Source organism: Mytilus galloprovincialis, chromosome 4 (genome assembly GCF_965363235.1).
Source record: "Mytilus galloprovincialis chromosome 4, xbMytGall1.hap1.1, whole genome shotgun sequence".
Taxonomy (NCBI): Eukaryota; Metazoa; Mollusca; class Bivalvia; order Mytilida; family Mytilidae; genus Mytilus; species Mytilus galloprovincialis.
In genome coordinates this window covers 6,334,122-6,351,888 of record NC_134841.1, presented here as the reverse complement: position 1 = coordinate 6,351,888, position 17,767 = coordinate 6,334,122, and the positions used below count along the sequence as shown (strand labels likewise).

The following is a 17,767-nucleotide window of genomic DNA, read 5'->3' as shown; positions in this document are numbered from 1 at the left end:
CGCTTATATGGTCATCTAAAAACTTTAGAGGTCAACTCGATAATTCAACTCGATAATTAATTAGATGGTGGCTGGACTAAAATACACACGAAACGAATTACGTATTTTCATACCCTTGCCCTGTTAACTGTTTATTTTAGACTTTTAATAGTTTGGATAAATGTTTTACATTGTTATGAATCAAATATAAGAATTTGATTAGAATCGGTGAACATGAATTTGACAGCTAGTGCTCTATTAATATCTTAAAAAATTGCACAAGAAAAGAAAATTTATAAATATTAGATTCTGAATTTTATTAAAATATTGTGAAAACATTGCTTCTGAATAGATTTCACAAAATAATAACTCACATTTAAAATGATGGAAGCAACATATGTATGAATAATTTCATGTGGTTGTCCATTTTTGAACTATCAAAATAATACATGCACGCAAAAAGTTTTGAATTTTCAGCAGTTTTTCCGGAATTGGAATTCTTAAAGAAAGTTAACGTAATAATACATGTGTTTGAAGCTGTTGAATAATAACAAAATTTTATAGGATGAACCAGTTCAAGTTAATGATGAGGTTGAATCTGACAAGAGAAGTGATCATATTTTTGAAACTCCACTGGCAATGTCCGATGATGTATTTCATTGTTGTAAACACAAAATCTTCTATGTTGATTCATGATTGTTATCCGCTATACTTCAGTTTAATACAATTAACACATTCCTGACTTACTTTTTTTTTTTTTTTTATGTATGATATATGTAAGCTCACTACCCAAAAAACAAGTGCCCTTTCTTGCTTTGTATGTTCACAGACTGGTTGTTTCTAGCTGCGAAAACGTAGCTCTATTGTCCTTTGATTTTTTTTTTGCCATAGATATGGTCAGCAAATATCAAAAATCATCAAAAGGACCTTAAGAGCTACGTTTTCGCAGCTAGGTTGTTTCATGAAATACTCTTTTGATATTTTGTAAAAGAATAGTTATATAAAAGTTTTCATATGTTTTTTCCTATTGTAAAAGCCTGGAATGGAGATGGTAAAAGTGTGGAATGGAGAAGTAGTAAAGCATTCTCTCTTGTTTTCAGTAACAATGAAATTCATTTAACAGTCAAACTTCAAAAGAAATCAACATATGACAATAATATGTTTCTTTTTCCATTTTTAACATCAATTTTGCGTGTTTGCATATTATAACAGTCTGTCTCAAAAACAGCTAAAGAAAATGAATCTCATACCACAATCATATAATATTTCAATTCATTTATTTGACAAAAATGTACATTATTCATTGAAAAGGGGGGATCAAATTGTTCACAGATGTAGTATGTTGTTCACTTCACTGAATTTTTTGTTTTCAGCACAATAAATTACAATTGACTATATTAAATAATATAAGGATTGTATGATCATGAAATTGAAAGAGTTTCCCCCCCCCCTTTTTCTCTCTCATATTGATATGATCTTGTAAAATTTTAGTTTATAAATGGGATAACTCCTAGTGAATTATACTTATCCTATGAGGATCACTTTTTAAGTCTGTGTTTCCTAAACATTGACTTAAGATAACCCAAAGTATGTAATATCCTCTCTGAGTTTTGATATCTATAACTTAATTCAGTAAATGAAGAGTCATGTGTACATTACTATTGAATGATGAATTTTATAGATGGTAAGTTTTCTTAACTTTTTATATGAAATAAACATATTGAGTTGAAACTTAATAAAACTTAAGTTCAGTACAAAATATTTTGTATAGCAAATAATGGAATATACTACATGTAGTATAAGTTTGTTTTTTTATGTATTATATACGTCTCATTGTCTTATTTATCTAGAATTTTTGTATTTATATTGAACATCATTACTGTTATTTATTTTTGTGACTTGTGAAGACATGCGCTTCAGTTGCACATCAGCTGTTCCATAGCAAAATGTCTGGAGGAGTTTCATCATTTCAATTTTAAGAGTCCACAATCATTTCAATATCTTTCCATTATTTTTTTGCTAAAAAGTAATATACATGACTTCATTGAGTAATTTGATTATTCAGGGGCAATAACTCATTCTCATTTTAGGATGATGACCTTGGTGAAGGTGAAGATGAAGATGGAGAAAAACCATCAACAACTGGAAGTCTAGGTTAGTTTATATGTAAACAAATCTTATTAGTGTGTGTCCAGTGTGCTGTTAGCCTGTTTTATAATAAATAGTATGGTTATTGCATCTATTACTGTGTTGCTTTTAGATTACAAATGAAAATTACAACACATATCTTCTATGAGTGTTAAATATTAAAATTTCTTGTTTAATTTACCTTCATATTATATGTATAGTTAAGCATAATTTAGATTGTATCTTTAAAACTTGAATAAATATTCTGAAGTTATAATCGTTTAAAAATTCAGAATAATTTAAAGAAATATCTTTGTTACTCATTCTTGACATAAAAACACTTTCTTTTAGAAGAATGTTTATATTTTTAAGAACCCATTAAAATCAAACAAAGAAATAACTACTGTAATTCAGAAATATTGCATAGTTTTCATTATTGCTAAAATTACATTGAGATGGGTGTCACAAAAATAAAAACTCATATATTTAATTTTGATAGCAAAAAGTTATATGCAGCAACTCCTGAAATCACAATAATTTGATTCACATTTGTACCGATACATAAAAATGATAAATAATAGCAATAATAGATACACACACAAATTTCTGAATTGACATTAATCTGAGTTAAAATTATGAAGTCTGCATATTTAATTGTGTGAATGCACACTGCACATGTTCTTGTTGTGTTTCATTAACATGTAACAATATCTTGTATTTACACTTCACTGCTGTATATTATACTCCATGAAGATTTTTTATATTTTTGATATTTTTTTAATGTTTTAATTTCAACATTATTGCAATTAATCTGAAGTCTTTTGTTTTATTTTTTTCCCCTTATTTCAACAATATTGCAATTAATATGAAAAGAATTAGCTATATTTGAATTCTCTTTGAAATTCAGTGTCTTAATGTTTTATAGGAAATCCAAGACTTGAAGCATATTTTTTTGTTAAAGAAACCATGCCTTTGTAATTTTCGTTTTTATACACACATTTAATAAGATTCTCGTTTAAAATTCATGAACAAAAAAAAAATGTGATTTTAAAGCTTATATTGCTTTAAAAGTAGTTTGTGATCATTTATTAAAGTTCTAAAAGGACTTGTGCACACATATAACAACAAAATTAAATGACCATCTACCATATGTGCATATATTACATAGTATCATAGAGGGGAAAAACTCTAAAAAAAGAAAAAAAATTTTAACTTGGATTACTGGAAAATTTTGATTTGAACAGCTATCGATTTTTTCAATAGTTCATATAGAATTCAATACACCCTTTTCATTTTAAGGTAGTTTTTATTCCCTCGCTTTCATCTTTACGAATTGTGTGTTCAGTGCTTATTCTAGTAAAATGTAAGATACCTAAATGCTATTTGTTTGAATGAAGTCCATCATTTATTCTTGGGCATTTCATTTCCATCACCAATGAAACTAAACTAATGAACAGAACTGGTTTTTACCATGTTTAATACCAGATGACTACATCTGAGCAGCAGCTAGGGTATTTACAATACAATAACATTTTGTGGACTATTATATAGAAACAGATACAATAGGTAAGTTTGGCACCACATCCGACAGTACAGCATGATAGTACTGTACAATACAGACAAGCTTAATCTATGGCTTTGGTTTAACTAATGTCTTCAGGTCTCTTCAAAGAGGAGTTAAGGATTATAGGTTTATATACACATGGAAAAAAGTATTGCAACACCATGGTTTTTTAAAACTTTAAAAATCAGCCTCTTATTTTGGATTGAATATGATAAAATATTTGTAAAATAATATTGAAACGTAGATAATGATAACATTGGCATTAAAACGAACAAAAAATGTATGAAAAAAAAATGTTTTATCTAACCAAAATTTTTATAACAAAATGAAGTGTTTTTTGTACAAAAAAATGCATTTTACAACTTTTACTGTAGTCAACTTTACAAGGTCAGACATTTCAAAATTGATCTTTTGATCTTGGTTGATCGTTATACGCCAAAGAATTAGTACTTTGTGCACAGCCTCCTTTCAAACGGATAACCGCATCTAAATGTCTTCTGATTCCTGCCATAAGTCGACTAATTTGTTGCTACGGTAGCAGCAACCATTCCTGACGAAGGGTATTGTGTTTTCTTGACGTGTTTGAAATGGGGTGTCCTTTCATGCACTTTACGCTCAAAAGTGTCCCATATATGTCCAACAATGCGTGCAATTGTCACAGTGACATACCTGCTTCTCTCATGCTGATTATCTGCCATCTTGCTGCATTTGTGAGTTGCGGACGACCAATTACAAGGTGTCAATCACATAACTTTATAAACTTGATTATTTAAAATAGGATAAAAACATCTGTTTTATTGTTTATGAGTACAGAGCTGCACGTGCAGATAACGTATCGAGTCGATATTTATTGATTAAACTCAGGTGATATTTGAATAATGTTTAACTTGTTCTATTTCAACAAATTATATCACAAAAAAAGAAAGAGTGTTTTTTTAATTTGAATTTCAATTTGGTGTTGCAATACTTTTTTCCATGTGTATATGTCATTTTACTTTTTTTATTTGTGGTGAGGTATTTTATTTAAGTGGTTTAAATTCATATTTAAATTTACTAAATAGTGTACTATAGTCTAGATTACTATAATATTGATATGTGAATCAGTATTTATAATTACATGACCAGAATAATATATGTGAATCAGCCCGACGTTGAGTAAATGTGTGATTTCTCAACCAAAATGTTCAGAATATTACACTTGAAGTTTGTTGTTAAGTTATTAGAATGTTTTTGTTGTAATACTTTGTTTGGTTGTAAAAGCATTCATTGTCTACACATTTTAAGTATGAAGCTCCTCTCTGATTCACACAAAATATGCTTTGGCCAACATTTTAATCCCTTCTAAAATGTCAAAAAAGAAGCTTTTAATGGTGAAATAAAATGACAAGTTCAATTAAAAAGTTCTTTTATATTCATGCATATACATGTAGCAATAGTTTTGAAAGAAGTCTAATGGTATGCATCATTATCAGACTGATATTGTTTATGGAATGCAAATATAATGTAACTGCTTTATAATTGCATCAAATGCTTAAAATGGAAACCAAAGATAATATATTCTTTAAAATAAATTTACTAACGAAATTAAGAGGATAAAAGCAGCATTTAAAGCTGAATTTTTCTAATCATTTCTATTGTCTTTAATTTGAAGACAATATTTCAATGAATACCGATTTAACAAAAAGTGTAATGTCTTCAAACTGACTAGGTCAGAAGATGTTGTGAACAACAAACCCAAGATCAAAGAAACTATAGACATTTTCTAAAATAAGTGATTGTGAAATATATGTATTGCCTTTTTCAGAATATGACGATTATAAATCAGGTTTGTCCATACGTGTCAATCCCCATTAGTCTGATGTCTCAGAATACTATAGACTACCGATCTGTCCTATGTAAAACTTGTCCTTTAGCTTGATCAGATCCTGCTTTCTCAACATAAAGATGGATGATTGAAAAAGACAAAAACTTTTCCGTTCTTTTATGTATGCACATTCACAATCAGAACTAATCATATTGCATGTCGCACAGACTATATATCAAAATTGTAAAATCTGTGGAACCAGTATTCATCCATTTTGCATGTTATATATATATATATTCACCTGGTGATGCTGGTCTTGTTGTAAACTATACATTCTGGTTAGGATATAGAAACCATTGAAAATTACAAATTTCCACTCAATTTAATGAACTTGTTACTAAAGAATAGAAATTTATTTTAGATAATAAATTTGGCATTGGGTAGTTGTAAACCAAGAACTGATGACTTCTAGATGTAATGTGACATTAGTATAGTGGTGTGTGGAATCCCTAGTTTAGATGGATAGAATTAAAACACGTTTTTTTCTCCACAGGATTTTATAATCATTCATGTAATATTTACAGCAAGGAATTAAACATATTTCCATCTTTTTGATTTGTAATAATTGTTATTCAGTAAATAAAAAAATATATAGCACAATACAAAGATTTTTCATCCCCAATCAGACACCTTTAAACTGGTGTAATTCCACTCATCTTTCTTCAAATTTTATAAATGAGGTACCAAAAGAAAGAACAAGGACCAATCTTTCAAATTGTGATAATTTCCTTATGACATAATTATTACATCATTAATTGTTATGTAATTAGTTGCCATATTGTGATGTCTATACTTGAATGAATTTAGCTTTTTTGTTATTCATAGCATCCCAAAATATTTTATAGATTCGTGCTCAACACAGTTTGACCTCCAAAACTGTGTCTCAGATTTTTCCTATTGTATTTCATTCTCTCATAAATCTTCAATGAAGTTTGCAACATCAATTCATAAGAGACCACTAAATTCAATTGGGTATAAAATTTGTTCTATTGATGTTTTTGGAAATCTGAGAGACAGTTTTGGAGGTCAAGCTGTGTTGTACAAGAATATATAAAATAATTTGGGATGCTATGAAGAACAAAGAAGCTAAATTCATTCAAGTGTGGACATCACAATATAGCAACTAATTACATAATAATTAATTATATAATAATTATGTCATAATGAAATTATCACAATTTGAAAGATTACTCTTTCTTCTTTCTTTTGGTACCTCATTTATAAAATATAAAGAAGGATGAAATGAATTACATCAGTTTAAAGTTGTCTGATTGGGAATGACTAAATCTTTGTATTGTGCTACCTTAAATTCATCAAGATGTTGAAATGATGGTACATAGTCTTTTAGATAAGCCAAAAAACTAGAACGCAATGATATGAGTTTACTCAAGTTATTGTTTTGACTTTTAAAAAATCTTCATTTTTTGGGTTTGGAATGACAGAAAAACCAACAACAAATGTTCTGACTAAAGATTGGGGAAAAACATGTGATTTCTTTTTACAAAATCTTTTAGAAATGAATGTAATTATTTGTATTTTTGACAGGTGCCCAGTATGGTGGAGGAAGTGATTTGTTTTACAGTCAGTTTGATCTTCATACAAGAGAACAGAAAATCAACCAAATCATTTTACTTGAGGTTAGTCTACATGAGAGACTTGTCATGTGACTTAAAATTATACTTACATTTTACTTGAGGTTAGTCTACATGAGAGACTTGTCATGTGACTTAAAATTATACTTACATTTTACTTGAGGTTAGTCTACATGAGAGACTTGTCATGTGACTTAAAATTATACTTACATTTTACTTGAAGTTAGTCTACATGAGAGACTTGTCATGTGACTTAAAATTATACTTACATTTTTTTTCAAAATGTTCTGTCTCCTCCTCTTAGAGACAAAGATATATATATAGCACCTACAGTTCTGTCTCCTCCTCTTAGAGACAAAGATATATATATAGCACCTACAGTTACCCTTAATTATCATATCTCAACCAAGGCTCCTATTTATGATTAAAAAATTATCTCAGCAGAACTCACTGTGGTTGCATTAAATTTCTCATCTCTACCGTCATATTTTTTAATTGTGGAATGTAGGAAAGTATTTGTTGACTTTTAAAAAGTATTCTTCTAGTACAAATAAAGCATCCTTTTTGGGAAAATGGAAGGAAAATCTGCACACATTTAAGTCTTCAGGGCTATAGGTTGAATTCATAAGTAAAAAATAAACTGATAATGCCATGGCAAAAAAAGAAAAAGACTAAAAGACAAACATAAGTACACAAAACAGAATATATCAAATTAAAGATTTGCATCACAAACCACACTAAAAACAAGGGATGATCTGAGGTGCTCTTGAAGGATAAGCATATCCTGTTAAAAATTTGGCACCCATCAATAATTGCCAAAAGATTAAAAAGTTAGCAGGATTATAATTTAATACTCCAGACTTGTGTTTCGTCTACATAAGACTCATCAGTGACGCTCAGATCAAAATAGTTATAAAGCCAAACAAGTACAAAGTTGAAGAGCATTGAGGACCCAAAATTCCAAAAAATTGTGCCAAATACGGCTAAGGTAATCTATTCCTGGGATAAGAATTGTTTGTGTAATTTTCAAAGTAAATGAATGATGCTGTGTTTAACATACTTATGTTACTTACTTACGTCTATTATCACTGTACTAGTATACATATTTTTTAAGGGTCCAGCTGAAGGACACCTACGGGTGCGGGAGTTTCTTGCTACATTGAAGACCCATTGGTGGCCTTCAGCTGTTGTCTGCTCTATGGTCGGGCTGTTGTCGCTTTGACACATTCCCCATTTCCTTTCTCAATTTTACTTATTATATTTACTTGTATTTTATAGGATGCCATTCACAGAATCAAAGTTGCATTTAACAAAGAATTTGCTGACATTCACTTGAAAAAAGTTTCTGAAATAGGCAAAATAAAAGAAAAGAATAAGCGTATAAAGAAAATCATGGATGATATAGATTTAGATGAAGAAATCTTTTTGCCTCTACTGAGCATTTATGAGGAACCTGAACAACTGCTGGAAGTTAAAGATGAAGAGGTTTGTATCAAAACAAGATCAACCTATAAAACAATAAAAATATGCAACTATTATATAATTTCTTCCATATTTTATTCATTAGACTTTTCTATATCCAAATGATTTTGGATGCTGTTGTCATTGAAAGATAAATGCATTCAAAACAGCTTTACTGCTCAGAAAAAGGCTTTTGCTTGCACCTCACTGATTGTTTATCAGCAATTCCTTAAAAACAACTTGACAGGGTTGAACAAAACTGATACACATTATTTTTCATCTTAGTGATTTTTTATGATTAACTTTCATGGACTGGTCTATTTCTGCTAATTTCATTTCTTAATCTACTTCTCCTTCAAAATGGCTTAAGTCTGCATATATATATTTTTGCTGATTATAGGTGAGACAATTGATTACCTTGGAAGGCTGGACTTGTTTTGTTTTTTAATGCATGGACATTGAAATAAGTATAAAACATTCCCATTACTAATAAATGTACTATAATTTTTAAAGGTTAAGGTTGAGAAATATCTAACACCAGAACAAAAGAAAAAGAAAGAAGAAGAAGACAAAATGGAAGAAGAGAGACGTCTTAAAGAGAAAGGTGACAATGCCAGGGAGAGAGGTTTGGGCATGATGATGGGTGGTGTTTTGGAGATTAAAAAAGAGGATGAACTCAAAAAGGTGGGTAAAAAGTGTTGACACATATTTATTTTATTTATTTAGTTTTCCTGCTTTTTAAGTCTTGATATATTGCAATCCTAGATTCCATTGTTGTACATCATTTTTGTCAGTCCAAAAATGAAGATAAAGATAACTTTGTCTACATTTGTGGACTTATACACAACTTAAATTGCCTTAGCTAGAATTTTTCAGGAAACTATAAAAGAAGATTTTTCAAAACAATAGATACCATCTAGAGCAAAATTCTGTGCCTGATGACCAAGTCTGCAAACCAACATGACAAACATGGCTAAAATAGAGCATAGGGGTCAAATACAAGTTTTGTCTATAATCTTGAAAACTATAATAGAAAGACAGAAGCTTGAATAGCATAACTGATCAGCATAACAAGATCTAGAAATAATTCAACAAATTCTTGTCTGATGACTCCTTATTGGAGTTATTGCCCTTTAATGGTGATTTTTACAATTTATTTGCATTTTTGCGTATATCTTAAAAAATGCAATAGATAATAAAACTTAATATAACAAATCTGATCAACAAGACAATATCCAAATGGTATTTAAAGGGAGACAATCAAATTGATTTGTTTATTATTAATTTTGAATAGTATACCAAATAAAATATATTTATCTGTAGGACATTTTGAAAATAAAGCTTATTTGTTTTATATGACAATCAAATTAATAAACAATTTATTTTTATAGGATGTTCCAAAGCCACTGTTCATGCAGACCAAAGAACAAAAAGACTGGACTGAAGATGAAAAGAGGTTGGCTGGAGAATACGAACAGAAAGTCAAAGATCTTAACGAAGAGAGGGAAAAATATCGCAAGGTACATTTAATTTTGATTCTGTTGAACATAAGCATGGCTATAAAACTGATTTTATATATTTTATAGCTGCTGTTATTTTAATAATGAATGTCACCCATCACAAGTTTAGGATAGCTGGCAGATATTTAAATTTATATAGTAAGTTTATTATACCTCTTATCCTTAAGAGAGTGGTATACTGGTTTTGATCTGTCCTGGTTTCTCTTGGTCTATCAAATAAAAATTTTGGAATCACTTTTCTTAAAACTACAAATCAAGGCTTTTTTGAAATTTTGAATCAGGCATCAAGTTAGCCTGCTGAACCATGTGAAGCATTTTTACATCCTTCACTCACCAGTATCTTACTTACCAAATACTTGATATCATGAGTAAGTCATAACTCAGAGTTTAATCATATAACTTTGATCTATTACATATAGCTATATAAGTTTTAATCTGCAAGGTTGTTGCAAATCAAAAGTTTAAATAATACTTCCTATGATGATTTCCTTATTCTAAAATTGTTGTGTTTTCATGTGCTTTGTTGAGACTATTGATAATGAATATGTTTTTTTGCAGCAACTGGAAACAGAATTGAGAAAATTACAGAGTATTATCCAGGATAGTATGGGTGGATTTGATGAAATGTTAACTCAGGTCTTCATGAAGAAAATCAAAGTCATGATGGTGGTCTATCAGGTTTGTTTGACTGTACTATAAATTGTTACTAACATGTCAATATATAAAGAAATAATACAGATTTTCTATATTCTAAAGTTTTCAATGCTTTAAGTATAAATATAATGCATTGAAATATGTTTTGTTCAAATGAATTTTAAATGGAAGTTTTGAAAAAAATAGATATTTTGAGACCTAAGTTGTTAACCAATGCAAATGAAATTAAAACATGATTCAGTAAAGGTTCCATCTTTCGTTTGGAATGTAAAAAAAAAAATCTTTAACAAAAATCATGTCATAAACTTATTCTTAAAATCTTGTTGTAGGAGGAATTGAAGATTCTGCGACTGAGAGCCTCATTATTGGTTGAAGAGGAGTTAGAAACTCAGGAGCAAGAACTCAACAGATTGGTTGAACACAAGAAATCTTTGAAGGTAAAGTTTATATATGAAATGTATCATAAATCTTGATTTGTTATTGATTGAAACTTGATTGAAACTATTTACAAACAATTTCTTTGTTCAGAGATGAAATTTTCTTCATTTTTTATGATCTGGTGAAATTTTTAAAATTGTTTCCAAACATTTAGTCCAAATTTTTGTTTTGCAAACAGATTTTTCAGACGTTTAGATGTCAGTTATTATTATTTTCAGGCACTGACAGCAGCGGCTATGATTGAATCAAAGAAACATTTAGATGCCTACAAAAATGACTATGAGAATCTGCAATATGAAGACAAAGCCATGGATAAAACATTTAAACGAGAGTTTAATGATGTAACAGCTCTACAACAAGATCAGCTGTACAGGCTTTTCAGACGTAGACCTAAGTAAGTTTTAATGATATAACAGCTCTACAACAAGATCAGCTGTACAGACTTTTCAGACGTAGACCTAAGTAAGTTTTAATGATGTAACAGCTCTACAACAAGATCAGCTGTACAGACTTTTCAGACGTAGACCTAAGTAAGTTTTAATGATGTAACAGCTCTACAACAAGATCAGCTGTACAGACTTTTCAGACGTAGACCTAAGTAAGTTTTAATGATGTAACAGCTCTACAACAAGATCAGCTGAACAGACTTTTCAGATGTAGACCTAAGCAAGTTTTAATGATGTAAAAGCTCTACAACAAGATCAGCTGTACAGGCTTTTCAGACGTAGACCTAACTAAGTTTTAATGATGTAATAGCTCTACAACAAGATCATCTGTACAGACTTTTCAGACGTAGACCTAAGTAAGTTTTAATGATGTAACAGCTCTACAACAAGATCAGCTGTACAGACTTTTCAGACGTAGACCTAAGTAAGTTTTAATGATGTAACAGCTCTACAACAAGATCAGCTGTACAGACTTTTCAGATGTAGACCTAAGTATTAATAATGTAACAGCTCTACAACAAGATCAGCTGTACAGACTTTTCAGACGTAGACCTAAGTAAGTTTTAATGATGTAACAGCTCTACAACAAGATCAGCTGTACAGACTTTTCAGACGTAGACCTAAGTAAGTTTTAATGATGTAACAGCTCTACAACAAGATCAGCTGTACAAACTTTTCAGATGTAGACCTAAGTAAGTTTTAATAATGTAACAGCTCTACAACAAGATCAGCTGTACAGACTTTTCAGACGTAGACCTAACTAAGTTTTAATGATGCGACAGCTCTACAACAAGATCAGCTGTACAGACTTTTCAGACGTAGACCTAAGTAAGTTTTAATGATGTAACAGCTCTACAACAAGATCAGCTGTACAGACTTTTCAGATGTAGACCTAAGTATTAATAATGTAACAGCTCTACAACAAGATCAGCTGTACAGACTTTTCAGACGTAGACCTAAGTAAGTTTTAATGATGTATCAGCTGTACAGACTTTTCAGACGTAGACCTAAGTAAGTTTTAATGATGTAACAGCTCTACAACAAGATCAGCTGTACAGACTTTTCAGACGTAGACCTAAGTAAGTTTTAATGATGTAACAGCTCTACAACAAGATCAGCTGTACAGACTTTTCAGATGTAGACCTAAGTATTAATAATGTAACAGCTCTACAACAAGATCAGCTGTACAGACTTTTCAGACGTAGACCTAAGTAAGTTTTAATGATGTAACAGCTCTACAACAAGATCAGCTGTACAGACTTTTCAGATGTAGACCTAAGTAGGTTTTAATGATGTAACAGCTCTACAACAAGATCAGCTGTACAGACTTTTCAGATGTAGACCTAACTAAGTTTTAATGATGTATCAGCTGTACAGACTTTTCAGACGTAGACCTAAGTAAGTTTTAATGATGTAACAGCTCTACAACAAGATCAGCTGTACAGACTTTTCAGACGTAGACCTAAGTAAGTTTTAATGATGTAACAGCTCTACAACAAGATCAGCTGTACAGACTTTTCAGACGTAGACCTAAGTAAGTTTTAATGATGTAACAGCTCTACAACAAGATCAGCTGTACAGACTTTTCAGATGTAGACCTAAGTAAGTTTTAATGATGTAACAGCTCTACAACAAGATCAGCTGTACAGACTTTTCAGACGTAGACCTAAGTAAGTTTTAATGATGTAACAGCTCTACAACAAGATCAGCTGTACAGACTTTTCAGACGTAGACCTAAGTAAGTTTTAATGATGTAACAGCTCTACAACAAGATCAGCTGTACAGACTTTTCAGACGTAGACCTAAGTAAGTTTTAATGATGTAACAGCTCTACAACAAGATCAGCTGTACAGACTTTTCAGACGTAGACCTAAGTAAGTTTTAATGATGTAACAGCTCTACAACAAGATCAGCTGTACAGACTTTTCAGACGTAGACCTAACTAAGTTTTAATGATGTAATAGCTCTACAACAAGATCAGCTGTACAGACTTTTCAGACGTAGACCTAACTAAGTTTTAATGATGTAATAGCTCTACAACAAGATCAGCTGTACAGACTTTTCAGATGTAGACCTAAGTAAGTCTTAATGTAAAATAATGTAAAAATGGCAAGATAGATGAAGTCTTAACAAATGTGAGACAGTGTTTCATTTTATTCTGTCAAAATAGACTTATTGAAACATACAGCAAATTAACTGAATAATACATTTTATTATAAACAATATTGGATGGAAAAAGCTATATATTAATTTACCTAAAAGATATATGTAAAACTCATAAGCTCCAGAATGTACTAGTTTTTATATTTTTTTGTTGTTTACAGGATACCACGTCTGAAAGGATTTGATACTCCTGCAGCACCCTCTACAGGGGATCATGGTTTACCCAATCCTTTTGCTGACCGTCCATCCACTGCCAGACAACATGCTCAAGCCAAAAATAATGTAGAGTCGGCCATCAATGACCTGGACAGAGATGTTAATAATCCTGAAGGGGTTGAACTGTCTGTTTGGGAAAGACTTTGCAAGTTTAGAAGGATCAAAATAGAAAATGAATTCCTTGTAAGTTTTATTATATTCCTATAAAGTTGTTTTTTTTATGTGTAAACAAATAAAAAAAATAGTTTGGAGTCTTTGACATGCATCTGTCATATTCACAATCATTGATATGACTTCCAAAACTTTTTTTCTGTCCAAATCCTTTCTCAATCCCTTTTCTACTGTTTTTACAGTTTTTCTTTTGTTGTGCTGTTATAACAATGTCCCACAGTTTACAATTAAGAAAGTTGTCATTGGCAATAGAAAGCCAATTCTTTGTCAATATTATTTTCCTAATTTGGAGTGTTGGAAGTACCAGAAAATGAGAAAAAAACATTTTTTTAGTAAATCAGTTTTCCTATTTTTCAGATAAAACAAAAAGCTTTAGTGTTTGCTGAAATGGAAGCATTTTACAGAAAACGTCAAGATGAAGATGAAATTCTGAAGAATGAGATTGAAGATCTACAGATGAAAATATCTAAGTAGGTGTTTATATTGGAATATCATTCACACCATGTTCTGATAAAACAGTATTCTCATTACAGAAACCTGATCTACATATTGTGTTTTAGTTAAAATATTTGGTTTTGCAATATAAGAATGTTAAAATTTGTTGAAAATAACTTTTTTTTTATTTGTAACTCTTAGCATATTTAAGTTTGACATTTATAAAAAGTATTATAGACCACATATCTTATGTATGAATTTATGATTAATGTCATGTGAGTCATACTTTGTTGAAAATTATGATTTTTAAAGATCTATAGATAATAAATAAAATATTTTACACTGAATGGTTGGTGAACAAAACAAATAGATTTGTTGATTAGGCTCTTTTGGGGGTTATAGCCCTTGATGAAAAAAAATTGATATTATAATAAATGATTTTGTGACGGACAACGGATATTTCTGCATTAAATTCCATATGTTTGAAGTGTAGAAAGAATTATTTATTTGATTAGAAGATTAAACACATCCAGTTTGATGATAAAACTTTCAAATGACTTTTCCAGATTAAAGAATGATGAAGCAAGAGTTAACTTGAATTTAGAAGTTCAGCTGTTATTGAAACAAGGTCAAGTTGAAACAGATACAAGCACCTTTATAGCAGATTACAAAAATAGTGCTTTAATTCATCGTAGTGTTGTTGAAGAACTTAACACAAATATCAAGGTTAGAATGAATTCTTTATCTTATGCTATCCATTGGTTCATTTAAAGCAAATTGACATTAAAAATAGCAAGTTTGAGTATAGGGTTTGAGATTTTATAATATAAATGCCAATGAGACAACTCTTCACAAGAGACCAAATAACACAGAAATTAACAACTATAGGTTACTATACTGCCTTTAACAATGAGTAAAGCCAATGTTTTAAATTGTATTAAATAAATGACATTGTATGTCTTAAATTGTATTAAATAAATGACATTGTATGTCTTAAATTGTATAAAATAAATGACATTGTATGCCTTAAATTGTATTAAATAAATGGAATTGTATGTCTTAAATTGTATAAAATAAATGACATTGTATGTTTTGAATTGTATTAAATAAATGCCATTGTATGTCTTAAATTGTATTGAAAAAATGACATTGTATGTTTAAATTATATTAACTAATTGACATTGTATGTCTTAAATGATCTTAAATTGTATTAAATAAATGACGTTGTATGTTTTGAATTGTATTATATGTATATTAAAAATTGTATAAAATAATAAAACATTGTATGATTTAAATTGTAGAAACTTGGAGAAGATAAAATTGCCAGTATGGTTGAAAGTAAAGACTTTAGAAAAGGAATTATACAACTTGAATGGTAATAAATTGTAAAATATTCCAAAAATTAGAAGGTTAAAATTATGTATACATTTTTTATGAAAGATCAATCGTTTCAAGCTATAACAGATCTTTTTAGTTCATGACTTGTGTGATATTAATGATATTAAGCAATGTCATATAGTTCTGGACATTTTATATGGACAATATTCATTATAACAGTTACCTGATCCTTTTATTCTGTCATTGAAATTGCAGAATATGTTATTTTTTGCCTGATTAAAACATTTTTTTATTTTTTTAATTGACAGGGAGCACAAGAAGATGCTTATGGAAATGGAAGACTTCCAGAACAAGATGAAAGATATTCAGTTCATGAAAGTTACCAGAGAAATTCAACTGGTAAGTTATTTAATTTCTGTTGGATTGGTTCCTGTAATATATATTATCAAGCATGGAAAGAAGACAGGGAACAACAAAAAATGGATTGTTGATTTTACAAATATTTCTTGTATGTCATGTCAGATCTGGTGAGTTGTCACAGGTTCATTATGAGTAAGATCTGGTGAGTTGTCACAGGTTCATTATGAGTAAGATCTGGTGAGTTGTCACAGGTTCATAATGAGTAAGATCTGGTGAGTTGTCACAGGTTTACTGTAAGATTTTCTTGATATGCTGATACCATTTATTTTTTATTTTTCAATGAAATGAAGAAAAAAAAATAGAAATATTCCTGATATTATTCATTTAATTATAATTGACATAGTTTGACAAGCAAATACTTAAAATTCCTTAGTAACAGGTTTCATAAGGAAAACGAAACAATCCACAAAGTTAACAGTTAATCTGTGGAAGCAGTGTTTGAAATAGCTGACAAGAAAAAATATATGATGTGTTACATTTAATTATTTAAGGAATTTCTAAGTGAAAATGTATCAATATATGAAATTATGTTTTGCAGTTCTTAAATAATGTCGCAGAGTATGAGGCAAAGAAGGCTGATGAAATCAACAAACTTGAACAAACAATAATGACACAGCTTAAGGTAAAATAGTTTTGATTTTTTTTTTATATTTAGCAATATAGGATGATATGTGTTATAAGTTAATACCAGACAGCAACAAACAAACATACCAAAAATACAAAAACAAAACAGCAGCTAATGTTTAAAATTCTTGTGTTTACAATCATAAGTGTTTTTTAACATGAGTGTAGACTATTCAGAAATAAATCTAAAAAAGGCTATTAAAAATATTCCTTGGAATATGTTATTGCTTAAAATTTACAACATATTTCTTTTTTTTTTTTATTTTAGACATATGAATTTCTTAGCATTTTCATATTTTAAATTACACTATGTGTAACAAACATTTTTTATATGATTTCAGCATCATGAGAAAAAGTTGGCACATCAAAAGAAAATATTGCGAGAACATAACAGGACAATCAAAGCAAAGGATGCTGATAATACCAACATTGATTCTGATTTGATGGAACGCAATGTCACGGTGAATGAGAGAAAACTTATTGATGAAGTTAATGGTGAGAATAAAGCATACATATTTCTGTAAAAGCAAGTCACCTCCATAGTTTTTATACGCCCCTATTATGGTATACAAATGTCCAGCGTCCGTCTGTCTGTCCGGCGTAAACAAATAGCACTGTAACTTGAGAACTACTTACCCAAATATCATGAAACTTAATATAGTTGTTTCTTTTGATGGTCAGACAATCTGTATACCTTTTGGTGAGAATAAGATTTAAACTTTTTGAGTTACAGGACTTAGTAACTAAAACAGGGG

The 17,767-nt window shown here is 29.9% G+C and overlaps 1 protein-coding gene across 14 annotated transcripts in view; it reads left to right on the top strand.

Moving 5' to 3' along the window:
- Positions 1-17,767, top strand: part of LOC143071223 (cilia- and flagella-associated protein 43-like) — a 50,102-nt gene that overhangs the window by 31,074 nt on the left and 1,261 nt on the right. For 5 of the 14 annotated variants that reach the window (XM_076245405.1, XM_076245407.1, XM_076245400.1 and 2 more), the window contains 16 exons: positions 2,070-2,133; positions 5,475-5,495; positions 7,080-7,171; positions 8,405-8,611; positions 9,101-9,271; positions 9,979-10,107; positions 10,666-10,785; positions 11,091-11,198; positions 11,418-11,593; positions 13,970-14,207; positions 14,553-14,665; positions 15,197-15,356; positions 15,932-16,005; positions 16,277-16,367; positions 16,927-17,010; positions 17,354-17,507. In XM_076245405.1, the coding sequence (XP_076101520.1) occupies positions 2,070-2,133; positions 5,475-5,495; positions 7,080-7,171; positions 8,405-8,611; positions 9,101-9,271; positions 9,979-10,107; positions 10,666-10,785; positions 11,091-11,198; positions 11,418-11,593; positions 13,970-14,207; positions 14,553-14,665; positions 15,197-15,356; positions 15,932-16,005; positions 16,277-16,367; positions 16,927-17,010; positions 17,354-17,507 (2,002 nt within the window). Of the gene's footprint in view, positions 1-2,069; positions 2,134-3,657; positions 3,673-5,474; positions 5,496-7,079; positions 7,172-8,404; positions 8,612-9,100; positions 9,272-9,978; positions 10,108-10,665; positions 10,786-11,090; positions 11,199-11,417; positions 11,594-13,969; positions 14,208-14,552; positions 14,666-15,196; positions 15,357-15,931; positions 16,006-16,276; positions 16,368-16,926; positions 17,011-17,353; positions 17,508-17,767 lie in introns of all 14 variants that reach the window. The other 9 variants (XM_076245409.1, XM_076245406.1, XM_076245403.1 and 6 more) reach the window with 2 other exon arrangements.